Below are 24,477 nucleotides of genomic sequence, written 5' to 3' on the forward strand. Positions count from 1 at the left end.
AGATGCTCCAAAGTACTAATAATGAGAGAAACACAAATCAAAACAACTTTGAGGTTTTACCTTATACCCAGCAAAATGACAAAGATAACAAAAAATTGGAATGGTCAGGGGCTAAGATGTTGCAGAAAGTCAGGCATACTAATGTATTATTGGTGCTGTGAATCACTGTAATTGTTTTGGAAAGCAATTTGAAATTAAGCAAATAAAATTACTAAAATTTCTTTGACCCAGAGATTTTTCCACCAGCATTCTTAAATCCCAAAGAAGCCACTAACAAGAATACCTTCTATCAAAATATTTATAGTACTATATTTTTGTGATAGTAAAGAATTGGAAACAAAGTAAATATTCATCAATTGGAAAAATATCTAAATATATTTTGGTATATGAATGCAGTGGAGTAGTGTTGGATTCCAAAAATTGATGACTGTTATGAAGCATGGTGAAAACTTCATGAGCTGCTGGAGAGTGATGTAAACAGATACCAGAAAACAATAGGCATAATGAATGACTGCAATAATTAAATGGAAACAACAACAAACATAAAACAATTGAAAGTGAAAATTGCAAAGTGGCATGAGATAAGTCATATGCAAAATAGTAATTTAAGAAGATACACTACTTCTTTACAGAAGTAGGAAATGAGAACCTCAATTTTGGAGTGTTTATATTAACATGTTTTTCTTCATTTTGTTGATAGGTTTTTGCAGATTTTTTTTTTTTTTCTCTTTCTAAGAAATTCACTCTGTAAAGTTCTGTCATCTCTTAATTGTAATCCTTCTCTGGGAGGAGATCTCTTTTCTGTAAAATCTTTTCTCTGTGAGCAGGTTTCTTGGGAGCTCTGAATCTCCTCCAGCTCTTGTCTTCCCCAATCCAGACTCCTCCTCCAGGCTGCCATCCCAACTCTGGCCCAGACTCGACTAACTCCAGACCCAATGCTGCCCTCTTTTGTCCTCCCAGAGAATGGGCGTGGGATAACTCAAGGGCTTGTGGGAAAAATACTTCTACCAATGAGCTTGCTCCTCTTAAACATGTAAACTCCTCCCCCCCAAGTCCAAAGGTGCAAACTCCCCCTAAAGGCCGGAACCAAAGGTGTGAACTAGAGAATTGTTAAGTACCAATTTAGCACTTAGTAGGAACCTAGCACATTCTACTGTCCCCATGCTTAACATTACTAAATGGTGTAGAGTAGAGCCCATCCAGTGGAGTTTTAATGTCTATACCTTGAGTAACTCATTCTCCTTGTTTAGGCCTCTTAAGACACCCCACTTCTTTTTCTGGATTTGTTTTATTCCCTCCTGCATAGTAGCAAGTCTAAATTCCCAGAGGTAGATCATAAGCACACAATTAAATTTAAACTCTCTTAGGGTCCTAGGAGTAGCTATAATCCTCTTGAGGATAAATATATACTTTCCTACTTACCACTCTAGCACCCTTGTATCCATGTATTTTTTGATTGGCCAATGGAGACTTTTGAATATCATTTAATTAACAGTAAATGTTTTATGTGTATATATATATACATATATATATATTTATATATATATATATTATAGATACTAATATATTAAAGTATAATGATATTTGTAATATATAGCAATACTTAGATAATCCAGATTATACTCTTACACCAATTTTCTTAATTGCTATAGCAAGTAATGGTACAAACTTATAGTGATCTAGATTATAAATACTTAAGGGAAAAGTCTACTCTTATAATTCAAATTATTCAGTTCTAGACTCCAGTTTTAGTTGTCCATTGGGAAACATATGTACCACATGAAATTACTTTTCTCCTCACTACTGTTGATCTTCACCATTCAATCTGGGGAAATACTTTTTCACTTGAACATAACTTTTATAAGATCTTTCAAATAATCATTACCCTTAAAGAAAGTGTTAGAAAATGTTAGCTATTAATATATATAGTAAATCTCTAGCCAGAGAACTGCGGAGCTCAAGAACCTGGCTTTCTTGGGGCTCTACAAAGCAGCTCAAGCTTTACTTACTCACTTAGATGTTATATATAGTAAGCCCTTAATAATGAATTCCTTTACCTCTCATTCTGCATCCTTCACCAGAGTGCTAGGTATTTCCATTCCCTATCTTAAAATTTCACCACCCATTTGGAATAGAGCTCACAGCAACACCCTTACCCTCCCTCCTCACTAGGCTATCAAAGCAGCTGTAATTCTCTTTTGGATACAGAAGTGGCAGCAGAGAGCTACTCACCTTTCTCCTACCCTGGGTGGGCTGGGTGCTAGAGTTCTTGATCTGTGAATTCACTTTTTTCTGGCCAATCAGGATTCATCAATCAAAGCATTCCTTCTTTAACTGTTGTTCTGTTCCATGGAACCACTTTTCAGTCCCTGCTTTCTTGTCTGAAGGTTCCTCTCTCCTTCCTTTACTGCCTTCTCTGTTTTGATACTTGCTGTGAGACCCTCCTCCTAATTCTTAGTCACTCATTTTTGACTTTAAAAAATCACAACACCCCAAATTTCCCCAACAAATCAATAGTTCCCTTTTAAACTTACAAACTTAATAAGCTTTTAAATTTATCTCAGTGTCCAAACATTTATTTCTCTTTTTCTTCACTTATGTGACATACGCAAATTAGTTGAGGTATTTCTTATGCCTTAGTTCTGAAGTCTCTGAAAAAGTCTCTCCCTCAGGTGTCCTTCATAGACTGCCTTTTTTTACAATCCTATTTCTCTATGATTTTTAATGAATAATGATCTTTTTCTGCTTCCTCATAACATTCAACTGTTCCCACACAAACATAACATCACTCCACATTGTTGACAGCAAACTCCAAGTCAATCCTTATTTTTGTACAGATTGTGTTATGTTCCAAACTGTTCAAATCCTATCTGAAAGCTATTTTACTTCATATGCATTTTTAGCAATTTATGTTAAAGTAAAATTCTTTTTATATTCATTTTAGGCATCATAATGTTCATCTGTAACATCAGCAATATCTTAAATCCTTTAACAATTGATACAAACTTCTTCCTTTACACAAAAATATATTTTCTGTTCTTTTCTATCATTAACTGCTCCTTTTAAAAGGAACCTTAAAGAGACGTTATGTTACAAAGAGATGACTGTCAAGAAGTTGGTGATGTGCAGGAGGAAACTTAAGCAATGCAAGAATAAAAGATACAAATAAATATTATTTTTTTAAAAAGCTAGCCAAAAGTTTATGGACTATGTTTTTGCCAGGGAAGTCAATTTGAGGACAGGCAAACAAGTTAGCAGTCTGCTAGAAATCTGAGCACTAATGCTATAGGAGCATCTAAAACCTGAAATGCTTGATTCAAAAGGGATAAGAATTCTAAAGTGCCTGGATATTGAAAGTGTTTTGGGAGGTGAGAAACATTCAGCATTGTGGGGGTTCATGATGAAATAAATTAATAAGCAGTTATTGTACTAAGCACTGGAAACAAAAGTAGAAAAGCAAGATTCCCTGCTCTCAACAAACTCATATTCTAATTGGGGAAAACAAGACACATGGAAGATTTCAACTGCAAATTAGGTGGGAAAATCCTATGGTCCTTAGGGTACAGTAACAGGGCAAAGATTAGTATTGCTTCTTTAATGTCACTTGGCATTGATATTGTAATGTTCTTGGTTGGGTTTTCTGGAGGTCTTGGGAGCAGCCTTTTTTTCAGTAAAGTAATCACCACAAGAATAGCCAGCTGTTAAAAGTCTATTTATTGTCTTCTTTACCTGGTGCTCAGCTAGCTTTCAGTGGAGAAAATGCAGGAGGATAAACCACAACAGTGGTGTGAAATGAAGTGAGTTTGAGTCCAAAGGTTTGTGCTTCAGCCTCCAGCCACCACAAAGGTGGATAATGGAATGAATCGGTCTTTGCCTCTTTTGGCTGTTTGTCTCAGCTTATGTGCTCTACACTGAGTATAAACCAATCGGACCGCTAGGAAACCATTATTTGTTGTAAGATTAAATCAATCATACTGAATTTAGAGAACTATTAAGCACCAGGCTAAATTAGTTAACCATTGTATTTATCAATTCCACTGACTTAAAACCTTGTAAGAATCCTCATTTCAGAGTTCTGGCCCTTAAGATGATTTGGTGTTTTTTGTTTGTTTTTTACCATATCATATCATATCCTAATGTTTAACCTATTTAATAGTGTCAAGGACTGTGGTAACAAGAATTTTCCTTCAATAGCCATTATTGTATCATCTGCAGAAGCAATTGCTAGGCTGAACCTCCAATGGGAATGATTTGTAGTGCTTTGGGCTTGGGATCCTGGGTTTTCTCCACTAGGATCTGTGGGGAGTTTGATGGTCAAGTTGTTGGTGAGATTGGGTCAATCTTGGATATTGGAAAATCCACAGTACTCTTGCTAGTGACAGTGAACCCAAAATATTCTGAATAGGAAGCTTCAGAAACCTACAGCATTATAATCATGGAACAGAGCTAAGGGTTGTAAGATCATTGTCCAGGACCTAGAAGTTCATAGCACTTTACACTGAGACTGTCTTGAGTCCCCTGAGGACCAAAAAAACTCCAAATCCAAGCAAGTGAACTGGACTAAACCTGCCAGCACTTTGTGTGGGAGGTAGAAACCATTAGCAAAAGCCCCACCATGATTGAGTTTAGGATCAAACAGGCCTGACCATCCATCGAAGAGTGTGGGAGAGGACAGAGTTTGGTAGTGACACAAAATTCCATTTCAAATGTAGCTGTCATGTGAGCAAACAAAAGGTAACACTATAAAGAAAAACAAATCAATAAATGCCCAAAGAGTAAACTGAAAAGGATAGAATAACTCCACAGTAACTATAAATGTAACTTCAAAGGAAAAAAATAGTTTCAAAAAACTACAAGAGTACTTGGAAGAAATGAAAGAATAAGCAATAAATAAAATTAGAGCTTTTGGGGAAAGAATGGGAAAATTAAAAGTAGGTTGTTGTTGAGAGTAGATAATGGATGTCAGGTGCAAAATGAGACTTCTTTTTGAACATGGCAAATATATGATTTTGTTTTGCTTAACAATGCTTTTTTCTTACAAAGTCTGTTTTTCTTTATGAGGGGTTTAGTATTCAAGAAGGACAGAATAGTGCCAATAATAGTATTGCCTCCCTGACTGTCTTCCTTGTCCCCCAAAATGAAAATAAAATACTTTTTTTGGTCATTAAAGCATTTTTAAATGCCTAGAAAGAAACACAGGGGCAAGAATCTTTTGATAGTAATTTATTGAATTTATAATATTTTTAAAACAGCATTTTTTCCCAGTTGTGTCAAGAAAAATTTTAGCACTCATTTTTACAAGATTTTGAGTTCCAAATTTTTCTCCTATCCTCCCCTTTTCTAAAGATGGTAGTCAGTTGATATAGTTTATACATGTGCTATCATGTAAAACATTTCCATATTAGTCACAGTTATAAAAGAAGAAACAGATTTAAAAGGGGAGGAAAAGCACAAGAAAGAATAAGGCAAGTGAAAAAAATATGCCTTGATATGCATTCAGAGTCCATCATTTCTTAGTTTAGTTATGAATAGCATTCTCTTTTTTTTTTTTTTTTTTGGTACTTGTTTTGGATCATTGTGTTGCTGAGAAGAGCTGTAATTTTTTTTAAAAGCAAATTATATGTAATAAAGAAATTTGCAGTTTTACCTATAATTTTGTTTGTCCTTTTTTATATATGACATTTTTTTTTTTTAAATACAGTGGGTTTTTGTTTGTTTGTTTTTTAAGAAAGTAGAAGGGAGACAACTAAGTGGCGCAGTGGATAGAGCAACAGCCCTGAAGTCAGGAGGATCTAGTTTAAATCTGGCCTCAGATACTTAATACTACCTGACATTGTGACCCTGGGCAAGTCATTGGACCCCCAATTGCCTCAACAAAGGGGGGGAAAAAGTAGAAAATCTTATCCAAGTAATGGGAGATGCCCTGAAAATTATAATGGCAAAACTCATAGAATGATAAAAGTGAAACTTGTATCTCTAAAGAAGAAATTTTAGAACAAGATAAAAATATTTTTTAAATAGACCTAAAGAAAGGTATCCACTGGAAAACAGGGAAAGGGAGAGAATTGAAGAATCATGAGTCACCAAAAACAGTAATTAAACAAAGAACTTAGATAATATTTATCAAGAAATAATAAATGAAAACTGTCCAGAGCTATTCAAAGCAGAGGGCTAAGTGAAAATAAAAGGAGTACCACCATTCCTACTTAAAGGAAAGTCTTAGAAATATTATAATCAAAATCAAGGGCTTCTTGGTCAAAGAAAAATTCCTTTAGACATAAATAAAGTTTGAAACTAAAGATTTTCAGGATCCCCAAAAACTTGGCAGCAACTACTATGAAATTAAGAAAATCTTGGAACATGACATTCCAAAAATCAAAAGATAAAATGCTTGCAACCAAAGAATAATTTTGCAAGATTTAGTGTAATTTACTGGCTAACAGAACTGGGGGTGGTATTTTCATGGAGTATAGTACTTTACAGCAATACTGATAAAAGATCAGAAATAAGTAGAAATTTTGGAATACTAGCACAGAAATCAAGAGGAACTTAGAAAGATAAATATGTTTGATTAGTTAGAAGGAGTTAAACTGTGATAGTATACTTACATTCAAAAGAAACAAGGGTCCCTATAGAATGCTATTGTCTTCAAATGTCACAGAGGAAGTCAGATAAAACTAGAACGGGACTTGGCATATGCTCCCTTTTGAGATTAAGAAACAAATAAGTAGTGGGAAAAGAAAATACCCAAAATAAATTGAGGAACACCAGTGTGAACCTTCAACTTCAACTCAAATAAATATACAAAGAGTAGAGAGAATGGGTTTCTAAGTCAGAAAGATAAATTGATAGTTGACCCAAAAGGATGGTACAGAAAAACATTAGCTAACCATCACAGGGAAGCATGAGTGAGACCGGAAAAGGGCTTTAAGAGTGAGGATAGGGTCTGGATAGAATAGTACATTGGCCAGCAAAACAAAGATCCATTTGAGAGTTTAAATGGAGAAAGACAATTAAAAGAAATAACAGTTAAAAATGAGTGAGCTGAATCTGGATTTAAAAAAAAAGTAGGGCAGTTTATTAGAAACAAATCATTTAAGTATCGATAATCAGTGTTGATCTTATTCCTTCTCTCTTACCTCTTTTATAACAAATGGAATGGGATAGATTAGGAGTATATAATGAAGAGAAATACATACCTTATTTGTAAAGACTAAGAATAGAAAGGACTCATTCATGAAAACAGAAAAGGCTGTCAATATGGATTAGAAAATATAATTCAGCAAAATTTGGTTTGTAAGAAATTCTTAAAATATAAAGATTCATAAAATTAAAATAAGGTTCGGAACAGTTTTTATTGTGCTTCAGACAAACCTAGAAAAGCAGAAAGTGTCAGTGAAGATAAGGGCAATAGTAAAAATAAATGTTTGGAAAAGATAAACTATGTTTATAGGAAACTATATTATGTTTAAAGATATCATAAATAAGAAAATAATATCAGAACTTAATACATAGCACTGAATGTCTTAGTATCTAAGTATTTAAAGGGAAAATAGACAGCAAAACTATAGTTAGAGATCCACTGAACTCCTTTCAGACAAATCAGACAGAAAGATAAACTAGAAACAAGGACTTGAATAGAATTTTAATCAAGTTACACATTATTCTGACAAATATGAAATGGAAACAGAAATAAATAGAATTTCTTTGTTGTGTGTAGCCCCTTTACAAAAATTAACTGTGTGACAGGTCTGGCATATAAATCTTATAAACAAGTACCATAACAAATAAGCCCATATGCTCAACATAACAGAATAAAATTTATAGGCCATTTTAAATAAAAAATTCAAATTTAACTAGAGATTAAATAATTTAATTCTAAATCATTGTTAGGTGAAAGTAAAAATTTTAGAAGTGATAATTTCATCAATGAAAATGACAGTAATGAAACAGTTTTATCAGAACTTTTGGGATAAGGAGGGAGAGCCAAGATGGTAGAGTATAAGCAGGAACTTTTCTGAGCACTCCATGGAGAGCACTGTCTCCAAACCATGTTAAAATAATACCTCAAAACACATTCTGGAGTGGTAGAACCTACAAAAGGACAACAGTTTTCCACCCCAAAACAAATTAGGAGGTTAGCAGGAAGGATCTGTCTCAGTGAAGTGAGTGAAGTGCAGCTCAACCCAGCCATATTCAACAAGTCAGCAGTAGGCCTTGGGAGCAACTGAATCTGTGGCAGGAAGTTCTAAGCCCACAAATGGTAAAAGGATCAGACAGCTAGTCAGAAGATTACAGAGACTGTTTGCTAGCACCAGAAAGAAGACGCTCATACACAGTTGCGGGAAAATTGAACTATTAAAGCACTGTTGTGAACTATTTGAACCTTTCTAGAAAGCAATTTGGAACCATGTTTGAAGAGCCTTAAACCTTTGTATATTCTTTGAGCCAGCCAGACCAACTCTAAATGTGTATCCCAAAGGGGGAAAAAAAACAGGAAAAGTATCTGGATATGCAAAAATATTTATATAACCTCTTTTCGTACTAACAAAGAATTGGAAATTGAGGGGATGCTTATCAATTAGGAACAAGTTGGTAGTACATGATTATAATGAAATACTTGTGCTATAAAAATGACAAGCAGGATGCTTTCAGAAAAATCTGAAAGAACTTACATGAATTGCAAAATGAAATGAGCAGAAGCAGGAAAATATTATACAAAGTGTGTTGGGCAACTGTGAATGACTTAGCAATTCTCACCAATACAATAATTCCAAAGGATTTATACTGCAAAAATTCTTTTCACCTCCTGAGAAAAAGCTAACATCTGAATGCAGATTGAATCAAACTTTTTTTATTTGATTCTTAGATTTTTTTTATTATTTATTTGTTTATTTTTTGTCTGGAGAGTGAGATGTCTGTATTTTCTTTCACAATATGACTAATATTGAAATATGTTTTGCATGACTGCATGAGTTTTGTATAACATATCAAATTGCTCAACTTCTCAATGAGGAGGAAAGGGGGTATAAGGAAGCAGAGAATTTGCAATGCAAATTTTTTAAAAAGTTGAAAAGTTGTTTTTACATGTAACGAAGAGGAAAAATAAAATATTTAGAAAACATTAAAAAAAAAAAACTTCAGGATGGAGCCAATGAAGAACTAAGAAGAAAATTCATGTCTCTTAAAACCTTTAATCAACAAAAAGGGGGAAAAAAAGATCTGTATATTCACTGAGCATCAACCAAAAAAGCTTTAAAAATTAAATAAAAACATTTCAGCCAAACACCAAAATGGAATTTCTGAAAACCAAAGTAGAAACTAACAAAATAGAAAACAAAGAAGTCATTGAGATGATAGCTAAAACCATAAGCTGTTTTTTAAAACAAGAAAAGAAAAAAAAAACCTAATAAAATAGATATTTTTTAAAAGAGGAAGGAAAAGCAAACATCACCAAAAATGAAGATGGAGGAAGAAGAAATAAAGAAATTATTATGAACACTTTTGCCCAATTATTTGTTCCAGCAAAACTGATGTGAAATGGATGAATATTTATGAAAATGTAAAATATTCAGATTAACAGAATAAGAAATAAAGATTTTATATAACCCATTCTCTTTTTTTTTTACACCCCCCCCCCCCTGAGGCTAGGGTTAAGTGACTTGCCCAGGGTCACACAGCTAGGAAGTGTTAACGTGTCTGAGACCAGATTTGAACTTGGGTCCTCCTGAATTCAGGGCTAGTGCTCTATCCACTGCACCACCTAGCTGCCCCCAAATAATCCACTCTCAAAAGATGAACAAACCATAAATGAATTCCCCAAAGGGAAAACAAACCAAAATAAAAGGATGACATTGATAAATAAATTCTATGAGACATTAAAAAATAATTCATAATAATTTGGAAGAAATAGTAGCTTATCAAATTTCCTCAATAATAGAAATATGATTTGATCCCTAAGCCAAGAAGCACCAAGTCAGAAAAACTGTAGACTAGTATCCATAATGAATGTTCGTGTAAAATATTAAGTAAAGTATCCTTAACACATTAAAATTTATATAATGTAACCATTTGGAGACCTATGAGCAATTAATGATTTGTTAAATTTAATTAAAATTAAGTGTAACCGGTCATTAACAATAAAAATTTTGAAAATCACTTATCTCAACAGGTATAAAACATAATTATTCCAACAGGTGAAAAGAAAAATTTTTGACAAAATAAAGCATGGTTTTCTGTAAAAAAACAAACAAACAAGCAAAGCATTAAGAAGTACCACAATAAGTGGACCCTTTTCAACTAAAACTAAGAGCCAGCATCATTCCAGTAAGATCAGAAGCAGAGAAGTGATGTCTTATCAATAAATTGACACTTATATAATTCTAGAAATGCCAGCTATAGATATGATTATATATATATATATATATATATATATATATATATATATATATATATAAAGAAAAAATAGAAACAAATCTATTTAAAATAACCATTAATTTTTTTTTAAAAATGGGAATCTTTGAAAATATTTCCTGGAAATATGGAGCTACTACCTACTTATTTCTTGGCTAATAATCAGCAGACCACTTTACCACCCTGACTTTCCATATATTTGATTCTAAAACGTGATTAATATTGCTTATATTACCTGTATCACAAGATTACTTTGAGAAAATCTCTTTTTAAATGATATAGTATGCAAATGTGAGCTGTTGCTCTTATTATTAATGAGTTCTCTGTTCCCATTAGTACCATAGAGATTTTCTAACATTTTATATTGTTAATTTAGGATTTTTTTTTCCTCTCTGGGAGTTCCTTGTGATTCCTTATGGAAGTTTTTCAATTAGTTCTATTTATTCTGCTTTGTGTTTTGCCATCGTTTATGCAGTACTAGAACCCCTTCATTATAATCGTAAACATCTTTTTTTATAATAGTGGTTCATGCTACAAACTGTTGTTTACTAAGGATTAGTAAAGTTCTAGATCAAATAATGCCAGCTGTGGTACTTCTGATGAAATCTTCCTTGTTATCAGTAGAATAATGACCATTACTTTCCCCTCTTATTTTTAGGAGCCTCCAGAAGATGATGCTAATATCATTGAGAAGATTCTGGCATCCAAGATGGTACAGAAGGAGGTCAGTGGTTTATGATTTGTAATTTTTACTTTAGCCATATAATAAAAACAAGCTTGGGAGAGCATGGGGAAGGAGCAGAGCAAAGAAAGTGAAGGTAGAATAGGGATATAATGCCTTGGTAGCAGTGAGAATTATGCCAGAATATTTTTTGACATTTATCATTCATTTGTCCTTTATAATAGATTTGAGGACATTTAATCAAGAGCAAAGTGATTTTTTTTCCTTTTTCTTTGCATCTAGAGATCATTTGTTTCACAATTGCTATTTTCATTAGTTGAAGACTAATGGGAGACATTGAAGTAGTATATCAGAAAAGTCTTCTAGGTTGATTTGATTAATTTGAAGTGAAGTATCCCAGAATTAGCAAAGAGAATCTTAGGAGGAAAATTTTAAGACAAAGAAGAATATTGGGACATGATGATAATGAGAATTTACTTTTTGTCCTTAAATATTTAAGGAAATTTAAGCCTGTATGTTACAAATGATTTGTTGGGCTGTCATAAGAAAAATTATATATTGATTTTGTCAAAGCAGCACCTGCTTATGTCTAGGATAGTTAGATCGTAGGAACAATTGGAAGTTAACAGTCAGGGTTTATTCAAATGGATTGGAGTTTGGGGTTATGGCTTATTGATGATACTGTTGCAAAATAGTGTTTTCAGATCATGTGGGGTTTGGCGATAAAAGTATTCCTTTTTACTCTAAGTTAATCCTAAATATCTATGCTAATTGTGTAATCAGAAGAATAAGATGAATTCAGGCCTAGCTTGAATCTTGCAAGACTATAGAAAAATAGAGCTTTAATCCATATGTTTTTTAGCTGTTTTCACTTCCGTGAACCAAGATCTTTATTTGTCAGCAGAACAAGTTTTCTTAAGTAAGCCTTGCTACAAATCTATATATTTTCATTTAAAATATGAATTATTATATGAATTATTCATGCAGAATAGTACCTGCCATAGGGACAGAACTGATAATCTTCTTGTTGGCCACAGGTTCACCCTGGAGAACTTCCTTTTGACATGGAGCTATTCTACGTCAAGTACAGGAACTTGTATGTATTTACTTGTTTACAACTTTTAATTTCTTCCATTGTATTTCTTTTACATAAAAATGATGTTCCCCCCATTTTTAACAAAATGTTCCGTGTTTATGTCTTTCATGTGTTTTTAGAATAGCTCTTAGAATTTAATCTCTTTGAGTTTATTGAAGTATAATAATTCTTTTCTTTCTTGCTGCTCTTCTTTTAATTTTGTTCTATTTTTCTCGTTCTCAGTGATGAACATTAAAATCTAAAGTTAACATTTTCCTATTAATATCAGTTCTTACAGGGACACAACTACTTATAATTTATCCCTGACTTTTCTCTCGCCCAAAGAGCAAATCCCTTAAAAGTACATGTGAAAATGTCATAAATAGCAAAAACTAAGATCTCATCTTAAAACCAATCAGTTGTTTTTTTGTTTAGTAGCTGATTTTTAAATAGTTAAAGCAATATTTAAATGTCACTAGTTAAATTTAATTAGGTTAAATTAAATTTAAATTTAATTACATTTAAACAAGTAACAGTTAAAACAAAAAAGATGTGTTGCTGTTCCTGGATTAAGTGTTTTTTTATCTTTGAGCAGTTCCTACTTGCACTGTAAATGGGCAACAATGGAAGAGCTGGAAAAAGATCCTCGAATCTCTCAGAAGATAAAGCGCTTCAGAAATAAGCAAGCACAAATGAAGCACATTTTTACTGAGGTAAAATGACATTTAGTAATTAATGTGGCTTCAGTTCTTCTTTGAGTTTTGAAAATCTGGCTTGGTGTTTAAGAGTAATTTGCTGTGGCTTTCTGTAAACCCACTGGTTTTCTCAAGTTGTTGAACCAAATTAATGCTAAAGAAAAACAATGATCTAATGGCCATAAAAGGTTAGATAGCATTGGACACTGCCAAATAGAATGTGAAAACTTAACAGGAGATTTCTTTCTTTTGTAATGTTTTATTTTTTCCCAATTACCTATAAAAATAATTTTCAGCATTCATTTTTAAAATTGAGTTGTAAATTCCCTCCCTCCCCACTCTTCTCATTGAGAAAGCAAGCAATTTGATATAGTTTATACATGTATAATCACAGAAAACATACCCTCATATTAATCATGTTGTACCCTCTCTATGTATATATTCTCCTTCTAACTACCCCAATAATGATAAATTTCTTTTGTATTATAATTATTATCCTTCCATGTAGGAATATAAACAGTTTAACTTTATCAAGTCCCTTATGATTTCCCTTTTCTCTTTTACCTTTTTATGCTTCCCTCAAGTCTTGTATTTGAAAGTCAATTTTCTATTAATTTTTGGTCTTGTCATGAAGAATGTTTGAAAAGCCTCTATTTCATTGAAAAGCCGCTGTTTTTCTCTTTGAAGGATTATATTCAGTTTTGCTGAGTAGGTGATTCCTGGTTGTAATCCCAGCTCCTTTGCCCTCTGGAATATTATATTCCATGTTCTCTCTGATTCTTTAATGTAGAAGTTCCTAAATCTTGTGCTATACTGACTATGACTCCATGATACTTAAACTATTTCATTCTAACTATTTGCAATATTTTCTCCTTAACCTAAGAACCCTGAAATTTGGCTACAATATTCCTGGGAGTTTTCAATTTGGGATCTCTTTCAGGAGATCAGTGTATTCGTTTAATTTCTATCTTGCCCTTTGGTTCCAGAATATCAAGGCAGTTTTTCTTTAAAAATAATGTCTGGGCTTTTTGGTTGATCATGGCCTCCTTTAGGTAGTATAATAATTTTAAAATTATCTCTCCTGGATCTGTTTTCTTGGTCAGTTGTTTTTCTCATAAGACATTTCACATTATCTTCTATTTTTCTTTTTTTTTTTTGTTTTGTTTTGTTTTGTTCCTGCTTTTCCATTTGGCCGATTCTAATTTTTTTTTTGAGTTCTTCCCTTCAGTGAACTTTTGTATGTTTTTTTTCATTTGGCCAATTCTGCTTTTCAAGGCATTCTTCTCATTGGATTTTTGAACTTCTTTTATCATTTGGTCTAGTATGTTTTTTAAAGTGTTATTTTCTTTAGTATTTTTTGTGCCTTTTACCAAGCTATTGATAGTTTTTCATGATTTTCCTGCATCATTCTCATTTTTCTTCCCAATTTTTCCTCTACTTTTCTTATTTGATTTTTAAAATCCTTTTTGAGCTCTTCCATGGCCTGAGACTAACTCATGGTTTTTTTGGAAGCTTTGAATATAGTAATTTAACATTGCTTTCTTCTGAGTGTGTTTTGATCTTCCTTGTCATTGTCACCATACTTACTTTCTTTGGTTGAAATTTTTTTCTATTGTTTGCTCATTTTCCCTGCCCAATTCTTGATTTTTAACTCTTTGCTAAAGTTGGACTCTGCTTCCAAGGGTGAAGGGTGCACTGTTCTAAACTTCAAGAGTTTTCTGCAGATGTTTTCAGAAATAGTTCTAGGGATCTGTAGGTTTTCACTTCTTCCAAAGTAGTATGATTGAAAGAAAGGTGTGTTTACTAATCTTTTGGTCTGTGTTTTGGACTATGAGTGAGCACAAGTTCTCTTTTCTGCCTTGAAACTAAAGAAGGGTCCTTGCTCCCCTGCGCCTGCAAACTCTGATATGTTAGTACTCTTCCTTGTTCTGAGATTGCTTCCCAGGACTGTGACCCAGATCCAAGTATGGGTAATGCAATAGAGTCCTGCCCCCAAAGCCAGCAACGAGATTCTTTGAATTTGCTTCTCACCAGGTGTTTGACCACCTTACCATTTGTGGCCTGAGAGTTCCAGAAGCATCTGCTTCAGCTGCTGATTCATTCAGTCTCAAAGTTGGCTTCTGATTTGCTAGAGCCTGATCTGTGCTGGTGTGGTCTGCACTGGATTATGCTCCATTCTCACTTCAGTACAATAGATTTTTTTCTGCCAGATTTTCAAGTTGCTTAGGCTGAAAATTGTTCACTCCACTGCTTTCTGGGTTCTGCCACTTTAGTATTTGTTTTAGGGCCATTATTTAAAGGTTTTTGGAGAGATTTGAGGAAGAGCTCAGGTGGGTCCCTGCCTTTTCTCTACCATCATGGCTCTGCCCATTCGCCCATTCAACAGAATTTTTCTTAGGAATTTAACAGCATACAGAACAGTAACTAAAATGACAATTTCCATACCTTCATCAAAAAAGAGCCACATTATTCCTTAACTAAATGTGGAGACTTGTTTTCAAATTGGAGAAAATTTTAATGCAAATGTTTTGGTTCATTTTTTGGTTTTAAAAAGTTCAAAGGAAACAAAATACACAGTTTTGAAAAGTTTTGGTGAAATCTTGGTCTTTTTGATGCTGCAAAAATGAAGTGAGCAGAATCAGGGGGGGAATTATATAGGAATTGCAACCTTGTAAAGAAACACAAAATCAAGAGACTGAAGCTCTCTGATCAGTGCAGTGCATAACCATGACTTCAGAGGACTAAGCATAAGGTTGTAGCTGCTTATAGCCCAGAAAGGAGGTAGAGAAGTAGGTTGAAAATAGGTTTATGTTGAGAAGTACTTTTTAGACTTGGCCCATGTGTGGATTTGTTTTGTTTTGTTCTGTTCCTTTTATTATGCTTTGTTTTGTTTGGGAGGGTGGAAGTTGATAAAGGGAGGTCAGTGATATCAATGATAGGGATACCAGAGAAGGGTAGACCTTTGTAGCATTTTTTTAAAAGTTAAAAGAAAAAAAGTTAAGGAAACTTAGACAAGTAGGTCAACTTTGAGATTTATTATATTTTTAATGATATGCTGGCAGTATGCAGTGGAGATGTGGGATCTCATATGCAGGCCTCTTTCAGTTCTTCTTTGTCTATGACGGTACTTATGTTTGTCATTGACTAAGTTAAGAATAATAATTTTTTTTAAAAATGTTGCTTGTTGAAGTAGTGATCTAACCACTGAAAATGTATTTTGGCTCGAGATTAGATGTTTATCTGACACTATTAGCATGACCATGTGCAAGTCACTTCATCTCTCTTCATTGTCTGTGTTTACTCATGTAAAATGAAGAGACTATATGAAATGGCTTTGGCGGTCCCTTCCACTCATCTGCTTCATGATTTGTCAGGGATTGTGTAGAGGGAATCCTAGGGGATTAAGAGAAATTTTAGGCTCCTATATAAAGCAACTTAAGCAAAATTATCCTTTACCTTCTTGAAACTTTTACTATTAAAGATGGCAGTTCTTAAATTGTAATGTGGCAGATCTTAAAATAACTGATATTTGTTGGCTGACTTTTAAAGAAAATCTAACTGTATATAAATGGATGGACTTTTTTGGTCTACTGGCTTTTTAACTGCCTTTCTCTGTTTGCATTAGCCTGATGAAGATTTGTTCAATCCAGACTATGTAGAAGTTGATCGTATTTTAGAAGTGGCTCACACCAAGGACTCCGATACAGGGGAAGTAAGTGCTTCTGCACCCTGAAGTCTCTTTCATTCCTGCTGTGTTTTTGGGTGGTACTTATTCCATCAAGGTTAATTTTGTAACCCTTCTTTGAATTCCATACATCTGTTATTTAATTGCAGTGATTTTCAAATACCTGGCCAAGGTAGGACCAGTCCTAGTCCCTGTGTTCTTGTGGTAAGTGACTCGGATTTCTCTTCTCTCCTCTTTGCTCCCAATCAGGAGGTGACTCATTATTTAGTGAAATGGTGTTCCCTGCCATATGAAGAAAGCACCTGGGAATTGGAAGAAGATGTTGATCCAGCTAAAGTGAAAGAATTTGAGTCTCTTCAAATTCTTCCTGAAATTAAACATGTGGTAATATGCCTCTGTTTTTCACTTAAGTCCTTTTAAATAATGTTTAATAGGCATGTGGACTTATTGATCATGAAACATAAAAAAAACAGTCATTTGTATTTGCATATGTAAAATGAATGTGGGTACCTGTGCATGGGCAGCCCTTTACCTAGAAAGTTTCTTTTTCTGCCTGACTCTAGACTGCCAAACCAACTGTTTCCTGCTTCTTCATTAGACATATTTGGCAGATGCAAAACTCCCCCCCACTTCTTTGAAGCTGTCTTCTTCTCTTTACTTGTTTCCATTAATTATGCCACTATTTCTCTTATCAAATACTGAATCTTTCCCCTCCCCCTCCCATTTAAAAACAACAGTACTATAGTGGAATTTTCAAATTTTACTTCAGAGGTGATACTCCAAAAACAGGTGCAGGTATTCACATAAAGTTCCCTAGAAGTATTTTTCTAACTAAGTTTCACCTAAAAAGTCTTTCAGATTGGTACCTGGTGTGAAAATTTTTGTAGCTTCAGTTTTTAAATATCACAGAGATTAAGTACTTTCGTAGTCAGTTAACTTTTAAGGGTACTACTCTTACCTAATAAAACCTATTTACAAAGGAAGTACTGAGTTAATTTCTCTGTGGAGTAGCATCAGGAATAAAGAAAAGAATACAGGAAAAAAATGTGTTTGAGTTTTTTAGAGTTTTAACTCGATTTTCTAATATAACTAATATAGTTGCTATACTTTTCCAATCACTTGAAGATGGGTTTTAGGAAATCTTAATTCCTGAATCCTGAGGGTCTGTGTCTCATCTCCTGCGGTCATATTCCCCCAGCTGTAGAAAATGAATTTTTGTTGGGGATAGAAATGTTCATATTCATGAAAGAGTTTTTTTTCCTTTAGTGAGATAATAAGCTGGAGTTTATGATATTCTTATGCCATAAGGAGTTATTCCTCCTCAGTCCCCTTCCTAGATGTTGTTTGATTTTCTACTGTTCTTCCCGAAAACCAGATACTTCCTTTTCTTGCCTCTACCCTCTCAGAATCATAAATTTCAAGAGTCTGTCTGATGATTGGGGTGTCAAGTTTCAGATCTTTTATTGATAGCAATCAGTAACCCCCAACCAGAGATCATTATGGACTCACATCTCTATAGAGGCCAATTTAAGCTTTTGTTTTCTACAATTTGGCCACTTGAGAATTAGCTTTCTTTCATAATATCATTACTATGTTCCATAGGCAATGTGTTTTGTGCTTTCACTAGTCATTACATTAAGTGATACTGGCCTGATGGAATTGAAAATAAAAGCAGTTAAAATAAAAGGATTTTTGGTTTGGGTTCATTTGGTTTTTAAACAAGGATGATACTTATCTCAAAGACACCTTTTTTGGGGAAAAAAAAATTAATCTATTGGGCAAGGAATAGTATAGATAAAAGTGTCCCAGCTAAAATTGGTTCAAAGGAAGGAAGAAAGACTTGACTGACTTTTCCTTTCAATAAGGGAAGTAAACAAATGGTATCAGTAATAATAGTTTGTAGGGAGAGAATTTCTGGTAGTCAGGACCAATATTTTTCCACTCCATTCTTCATCACCTTTTGCTTGTATTTTTCTACGTCCCAGCTGTCTTGCCCCTGCCTCCTCACCCCTTGAAAGTCAAACACAAGCCTGCCCATATTCAGCTTTCCCTCCCTGTCAATATTCCTTTAGTCATCATTTTTTTACTCCCCTCTGAGGCATGCATGTCACTTTTTGGTGTAGGTCTCACCTCCTTGATATGCCCCATTAAAACAGATAATCTTGCTTGAATTTTTTCATCTCCTTCAGCTTTGGAAAGTGTTCTGTGAACAGTAGGGTTTTTTTGTTTTGTTTTGTTTTGTTTATTGATTAAGTGTATATCAAATTCAAATTAGTGACAATTGGATAGTCCTAGTAGGATAATGTATAGCTTGGTCTAGTTAATACTGATTCTATTGTATTCTTCAGTAAGAGAAGCTTTCACATGAAATTTTGGGGGCTCATGCTTTGAAAACCTTGAAACAGAAAATCAATGATCTTTCCATTAAACATAATGTAACAACAAATCTTAAAGGAAAAGGCAATGTATCAGTAAGTATGAGGATCCTAGAATAAAAGAGGAACCATTTTGTTTAGTTTCCCTAATTCTAGTCTCTGCCTCCATCATTCATCTGTTGGAGTGAGAATCAGGTCACTCTACTGCTTAAGAAGCTTTTTTGGCTGTCTTATTTTTCCTAGAATAAAATACAAATTCTTCTCATTAACATTTAAAGTTTTTCACACTCTAACTCCAACCTGCTTTTCCATGTTGATTTTACATCATTCCCTTCAAGCATATTCTGTATTCCAAGCTATATTCCAGTTACATTGACCATATGGGGCATTCTAACTTCTACCTCATTGCCTGTTCTGATTTTTATGCCTAGAATACTCTTCCTCCTCACTTCTTTTGGAAGTTTTTTGGAATCCCTAAACCCCTTTAAGGTTCAGTTCAGGTTTCACTTTACTCAAGACTTTTTCTCATCATCCCCCATTGTTAATGCTTGCTGCTTACCTCACCCCACTCCTCTCCAACTAACTTTGTACTTAGTTTGCATTTGCTTAATCTGTATATCTTGTTTATCTGAGTAAAAGGCAAACTTCCTGAGAGCAAGGACTGTATTTTTTTTCAGTGCTTGCTGGATTGATTTGTAGTAACTTAGAGAAGAAGAGTTTTCATTGTGTCATTGAATCTTACTTTTGCTGGGATCAGAATAGAAGTTACTATATGCAGAGCTGAAGAATTTAATGTTATCTCCTAAAAGATTTATTATTTGTGGAATGGATTTCTTTCTCATGAAATCTAAATAACCATAATTATGGATTTTTTATTATCCTGTTAGAAACTGCCCTGCCATCTTACATATTCTGTAGTATTAGATTCAGTCGTGTCTCCTGAAGAAATAGCAATATATTATTGCACTTTATTTGTTACAGTATGAAAGCTTATAGTTGGAATGTTCTGTTTGTTACTTAATATCAGCTTTATACTGACTGGTTTAATACTGTGCCAAGTATTTTTACTTTAAAAGAATTTTTTAAGATAATTGTCCAAAGTAGAAGCGACAAAAACTTACATGATAGTTTTAAAGTCCACAGTTCACCACATTTTCACTTAAACTTTAAGAAACTTTTAAGGTTGCATGTGAACTTGTGTTGACAAAGACAAGCTCCCAAATGAAGTAATATAATTATTGTTGCCATATTTTTTAGTTCTTTCCTCCTACTTACCACAAATTCTATCTTATCTGGATTGAATAAAAGTTAGATTTTTAATCACTGATATAAAACATGAATTAAGTTTTGCAGGGCATTTGATGCATGATTTCATTTTTGTCTGTCACAGCAGACCTGTGAAAATAGGTACTGTTATCTCTACCAACTAAGAAACTGAAGCTCATAAAAAATAATAATAATAATAAAATCCATTTGGAACAATACTTTTTAATCTTTATTTTTGTTATGGACCCATCTCCTCGTAGGCAGTTGGAAAAGTCCTGTGAAATCTTTCTCAAACTCATGTTTCTAAATGCATAAAATACAATAGAGTAGTCATGGATCATTGTATTACTGAGAATAGCAGTCATTCACAGCCAATCATCCCGTAACATTGTTAATACTTTGTACACAGTATATTTCACTTTGCTTGAGTTCATGGAGGACATTCCAGGTTTTTCTGGGAGCATCCTACTCATCATTTCCCATGGAATAATATTCCATCATGATCATATACCATAATTTATTTAGCCATTCCCCAATTGATAGGTATTCCCTCAATTTCCAATTCTTTGCTCTGTGAAGAGAACTATAAATATTTTGTACATATAGGTCCTTTTCCTTTTTTTTTTTCCCCCCTGAGGCTGGGGTTAAGTGACTTGCCCAGGGTCATACAGCTAGGAAGTGCTAAGTGTCTGAGATCAGATTTGAACTCGGGTCCATCCTCCTGAATTCAGGGCTGGTGCTCTATCCACTGCGCCACCTAGCTGTCCCTCCTTTTCCTTTTTTTTTTAAATCTCTTCTGGGATTTTTGTGGTATTGTTATTAGGTCAGATATGCATGATTTTATAGCCTTTTGGGCTTTTGGCTTTTGAGCCTATTTCATAACTTTTGATCGTTGGAAAATGATTCTTATTTTTTAATAAAAAATTGACTCAATTCTCTTTACATTTGAGAAATGAGGCTTTCATCAGAGAAACTGTCTTCAAAATTCTTTTCCCAATTACTATTACTAAGTGAATTTTCCCTTCCCCATTTATTCTATTTTCTCTCCTTTTGCCCTAACCCTCCTCAAAAGTTTTCATATTGACTACCCTCTCCCTCAGTATGCCTTCTCTTCTGTTACCCTTCACCCTTCCCCTTCTACTTTTCTATTTATATTTATATAGCTATATTTTCTCTTTGAGCCAATTTTTATGAGAATAAGGTTCACTCTCTCTCTTTCCTTTGCCCTTCTCTTCTTCTACTATTTCCACTAATACTTCATTAGCCTTTGATCACTTTAGATCATATTGAACTTATAGTCCACCAAAATCCTAGATTTTTTTTTCATGGTTATTATTCTCAGGCTCAGGATTTACAAGCATGACGTAGAAGTTTGTCTTAGCTGACCTCTAAAACCCCTTCGATCTTTAAGAGTCAGAGTTTCCTTGTGGCAATTTGCAGGAATGAATCAAATGTTGCAATTATTTAGAGTCACCTCACATTGTATAAGGAACCCTTAAATTGAAACTATCATACAAAAGTCTATTTTTCAAAGTGCTCTACTTCCAGTCAAGTATTTCCCTATGGGATGGACCTGAGGCTATCATGTCAAATCCAGGAGTGTAAAAGTGGGTTTTTGAAATGTGACTTGGGAATTAGAATATATCTTAATATTCCAGTTAGTAGCCTAACCATAATTAGCATCTATTTGGGATCATCATATGTAAGAGGTATGTTATAAAAGTTCATGTATTAAGCATTATCATACCTTCTGAGTTTTATTTTGGATTTTTTTTTTTTGATCAGCACCTAGCTCCTCAGGAATCAAGAAGACTGTATTATATATTGCCTGTGTTAAGTGTGTTTGGAGTTGTGTAAACTTTGAGCAAATAATTTTACCTCCTTTAAACCTTGGTTTCTCTCCTCTTCAAAATGAGTAAGTGGAGCTTTCCTTCTGATACATTTTTTAGGTTGTTCCAGCACTAAAGTTCTGGCATTTAGTAGGTATTTAATAAATACTTGCTGAATTATTCAAGATAATATCTACCTCAATATAACTTCTACTCTTTAATCCCAGTTATGTTTTGTAGATCTTTATAAAAATAATAATCCTTCTTTATGACAGCCTTTCAAATATCTGAAGACAGAAACCTTCTGATTTCAAAAGTAATGATTCTGAGGCTTCCTCATCTTGCAAAATTGATTTAAAAAAAAAAACTGAAAGTAAGATTTTACATCAATCCCTATTACATTTCTTTTTAGGAGGCTGCTGAAGCCATTTTACATCTTGATTCTTTGAGCTATTATATTACATATATCTTTCATCGTTGTGTTATCCACAGATCTCACAAACAATGCATTTTTGATATCTTCATCTATTGACACAATAAGTCAAGTCCATGGCCATGTGCTATTACTACCTATTCTTTTTTTTTTTTAACTACCTATTCTAGTCACTTTTTTCCATCTTGCCATCAGCCTAATATTCAATATCTTTGACTATATTTGTTAGATTGTTTGTAAATCCACCTACTCATACTCTCATGTAGTTTCTGTTTCACCATTTTATTCACAAAATATCATAGAAGTCTTATTGAATGCTTTGCTGACATTTTATTATATTTTTTGTGGCATTACCCCTCATATACTGGTTGCATTTAACTATGCCATACAAAGGAAATAAGGTCAATCTTTTATTATAATGAATATCAGAAAATCCCTTTGTTACTTAACTCTACAATTCCTTGTAAGCTTTGTACTCCTAATTTAATCTTAATGGTGTCATTTTATCTTCTGTAATTTAAGGAATTTTTGTTAACAAGGGTGATATTCCCATTAAGTAACATTTTGTTGCCATTAGGCCCTCTGCAGAATGCACTTCAGACTATATGGAATTAACTATATGTTAGGAAACTATCCCTGGGATTTGTAATGTGCACTTACATGCATATTAGTTTTTCCCCAAAGCTGCCTCACTGATGCATTGTGCACAAAGAAGGAAACCACCCCCAAATAGGCAGAACAGATTATGAAAATAGAAACAAATAAAGTCATTGTTGGTCCCTTGGGAAAAATTAAACTTTGAAAAGTAACAAGTTACTTTTCAATTGAAATTAAGTTAATTTTAAAAATTTATTTATATAAAGATGCAGAAGGATATATTAGAGTTGGTTTATGAAGAAGAACTGACTTTAGGAGATAAAGTTCTGCCTTTTATACCTACTGCCTTTGGGAGCCAGTACAAGTCATTATAAATTATAAAGAGAATGCCAATCTGTATTGATAGATGAAATTTCATTGAGAGAGCTCTCTAAACTAATAAAATCATATCTTCCTCTCCTCCCTATCAAAAAAGCCACATACATATATGCTCACACAACATATATGAACATAATTAATATAGCACAACACATTCAAGGCTAAAATAATCTCAGTATTGTTTTGAAGTCAAAAGCAGCCAGATCTTAGTACCCTTCTTAACTGATTTGCAAATTCAGTAGAAATGTTGATATTTGCTTTTCTGTCGGTCTTTTCTTTTATCTATATTCATGCCTGTGAAACTCCCCTAAAGCATTGTCTTTTCATGCATTTTGCTCTCTGCTTTGTTTATTAGGAACGTCCAGCTTCCGATTCATGGCAGAAACTTGAAAAGTCTCGGGAATACAAGAATAATAACCAACTTCGAGAGTACCAGCTTGAGGGGATGAACTGGCTCCTTTTTAACTGGTATAATAGGTGAGAAGCCAAACCACATGTGCCATCTCCCTAAACTGTACCTTTTCAAAATGTGTATAATTTAGAGAAATGACCAACCTAGCATCAACAGTGATTAGTTTGGAATTGAAAGTATTAAAATGTGTAGCAAAAACTTTTCTGCTCAAGCACTTAACACATAGGGCTTTTGCACACAGTAAATATTTGATTAAATTATTATTGAATGAATCAAAGAAGAAAGCTAACAATTTTTAGAGTGACACTTCTATTCTGTATTCATACTTAATTTGGTGTCATATGGCATTTTGGTGATATGGAAGATTCTTTCACAAATCATTGTCTTCATGTTTTGATTTTCTGAAAGATAAAGAATGATCCTGGGAATCCTCCAAGCTGATTGTCTCTTAGATCTTTCTTCAGAAGGAGAACGACATTAAAGGGTCCATTAGGCTTGTGACTTTGGATAATTAAGTTAGCCTCTCTCGAGTCCATTTCCTTAATGTAAATTCCCTCACAGGAAATGTCAAGATCAAGTGAGGTAATAGATGTAAAAATGCTTTGCAAATTGTGAAACACTATATAGTTTTATCAGC

At 33.7% G+C, this 24,477-nt stretch overlaps 1 protein-coding gene across 7 annotated transcripts in view; it reads left to right on the forward strand.

Moving 5' to 3' along the window:
* CHD6 (chromodomain helicase DNA binding protein 6) overlaps positions 1 to 24,477 on the forward strand; it is a 172,315-nt gene that overhangs the window by 69,959 nt on the left and 77,879 nt on the right. For all 7 annotated transcript variants that reach the window (XM_074292626.1, XM_074292628.1, XM_074292633.1 and 4 more), the window contains exons 6-11: positions 11,072 to 11,137; positions 12,133 to 12,191; positions 12,766 to 12,883; positions 16,491 to 16,577; positions 16,800 to 16,934; positions 23,784 to 23,905. In XM_074292626.1, the coding sequence (XP_074148727.1) occupies positions 11,072 to 11,137; positions 12,133 to 12,191; positions 12,766 to 12,883; positions 16,491 to 16,577; positions 16,800 to 16,934; positions 23,784 to 23,905 (587 nt within the window). The remainder of the gene's footprint in view (positions 1 to 11,071; positions 11,138 to 12,132; positions 12,192 to 12,765; positions 12,884 to 16,490; positions 16,578 to 16,799; positions 16,935 to 23,783; positions 23,906 to 24,477) is intronic.

The sequence above is a fragment of the Sminthopsis crassicaudata genome, chromosome 2, assembly GCF_048593235.1.
Source record: "Sminthopsis crassicaudata isolate SCR6 chromosome 2, ASM4859323v1, whole genome shotgun sequence".
In the NCBI taxonomy this organism is placed as follows: domain Eukaryota; kingdom Metazoa; phylum Chordata; class Mammalia; order Dasyuromorphia; family Dasyuridae; genus Sminthopsis; species Sminthopsis crassicaudata.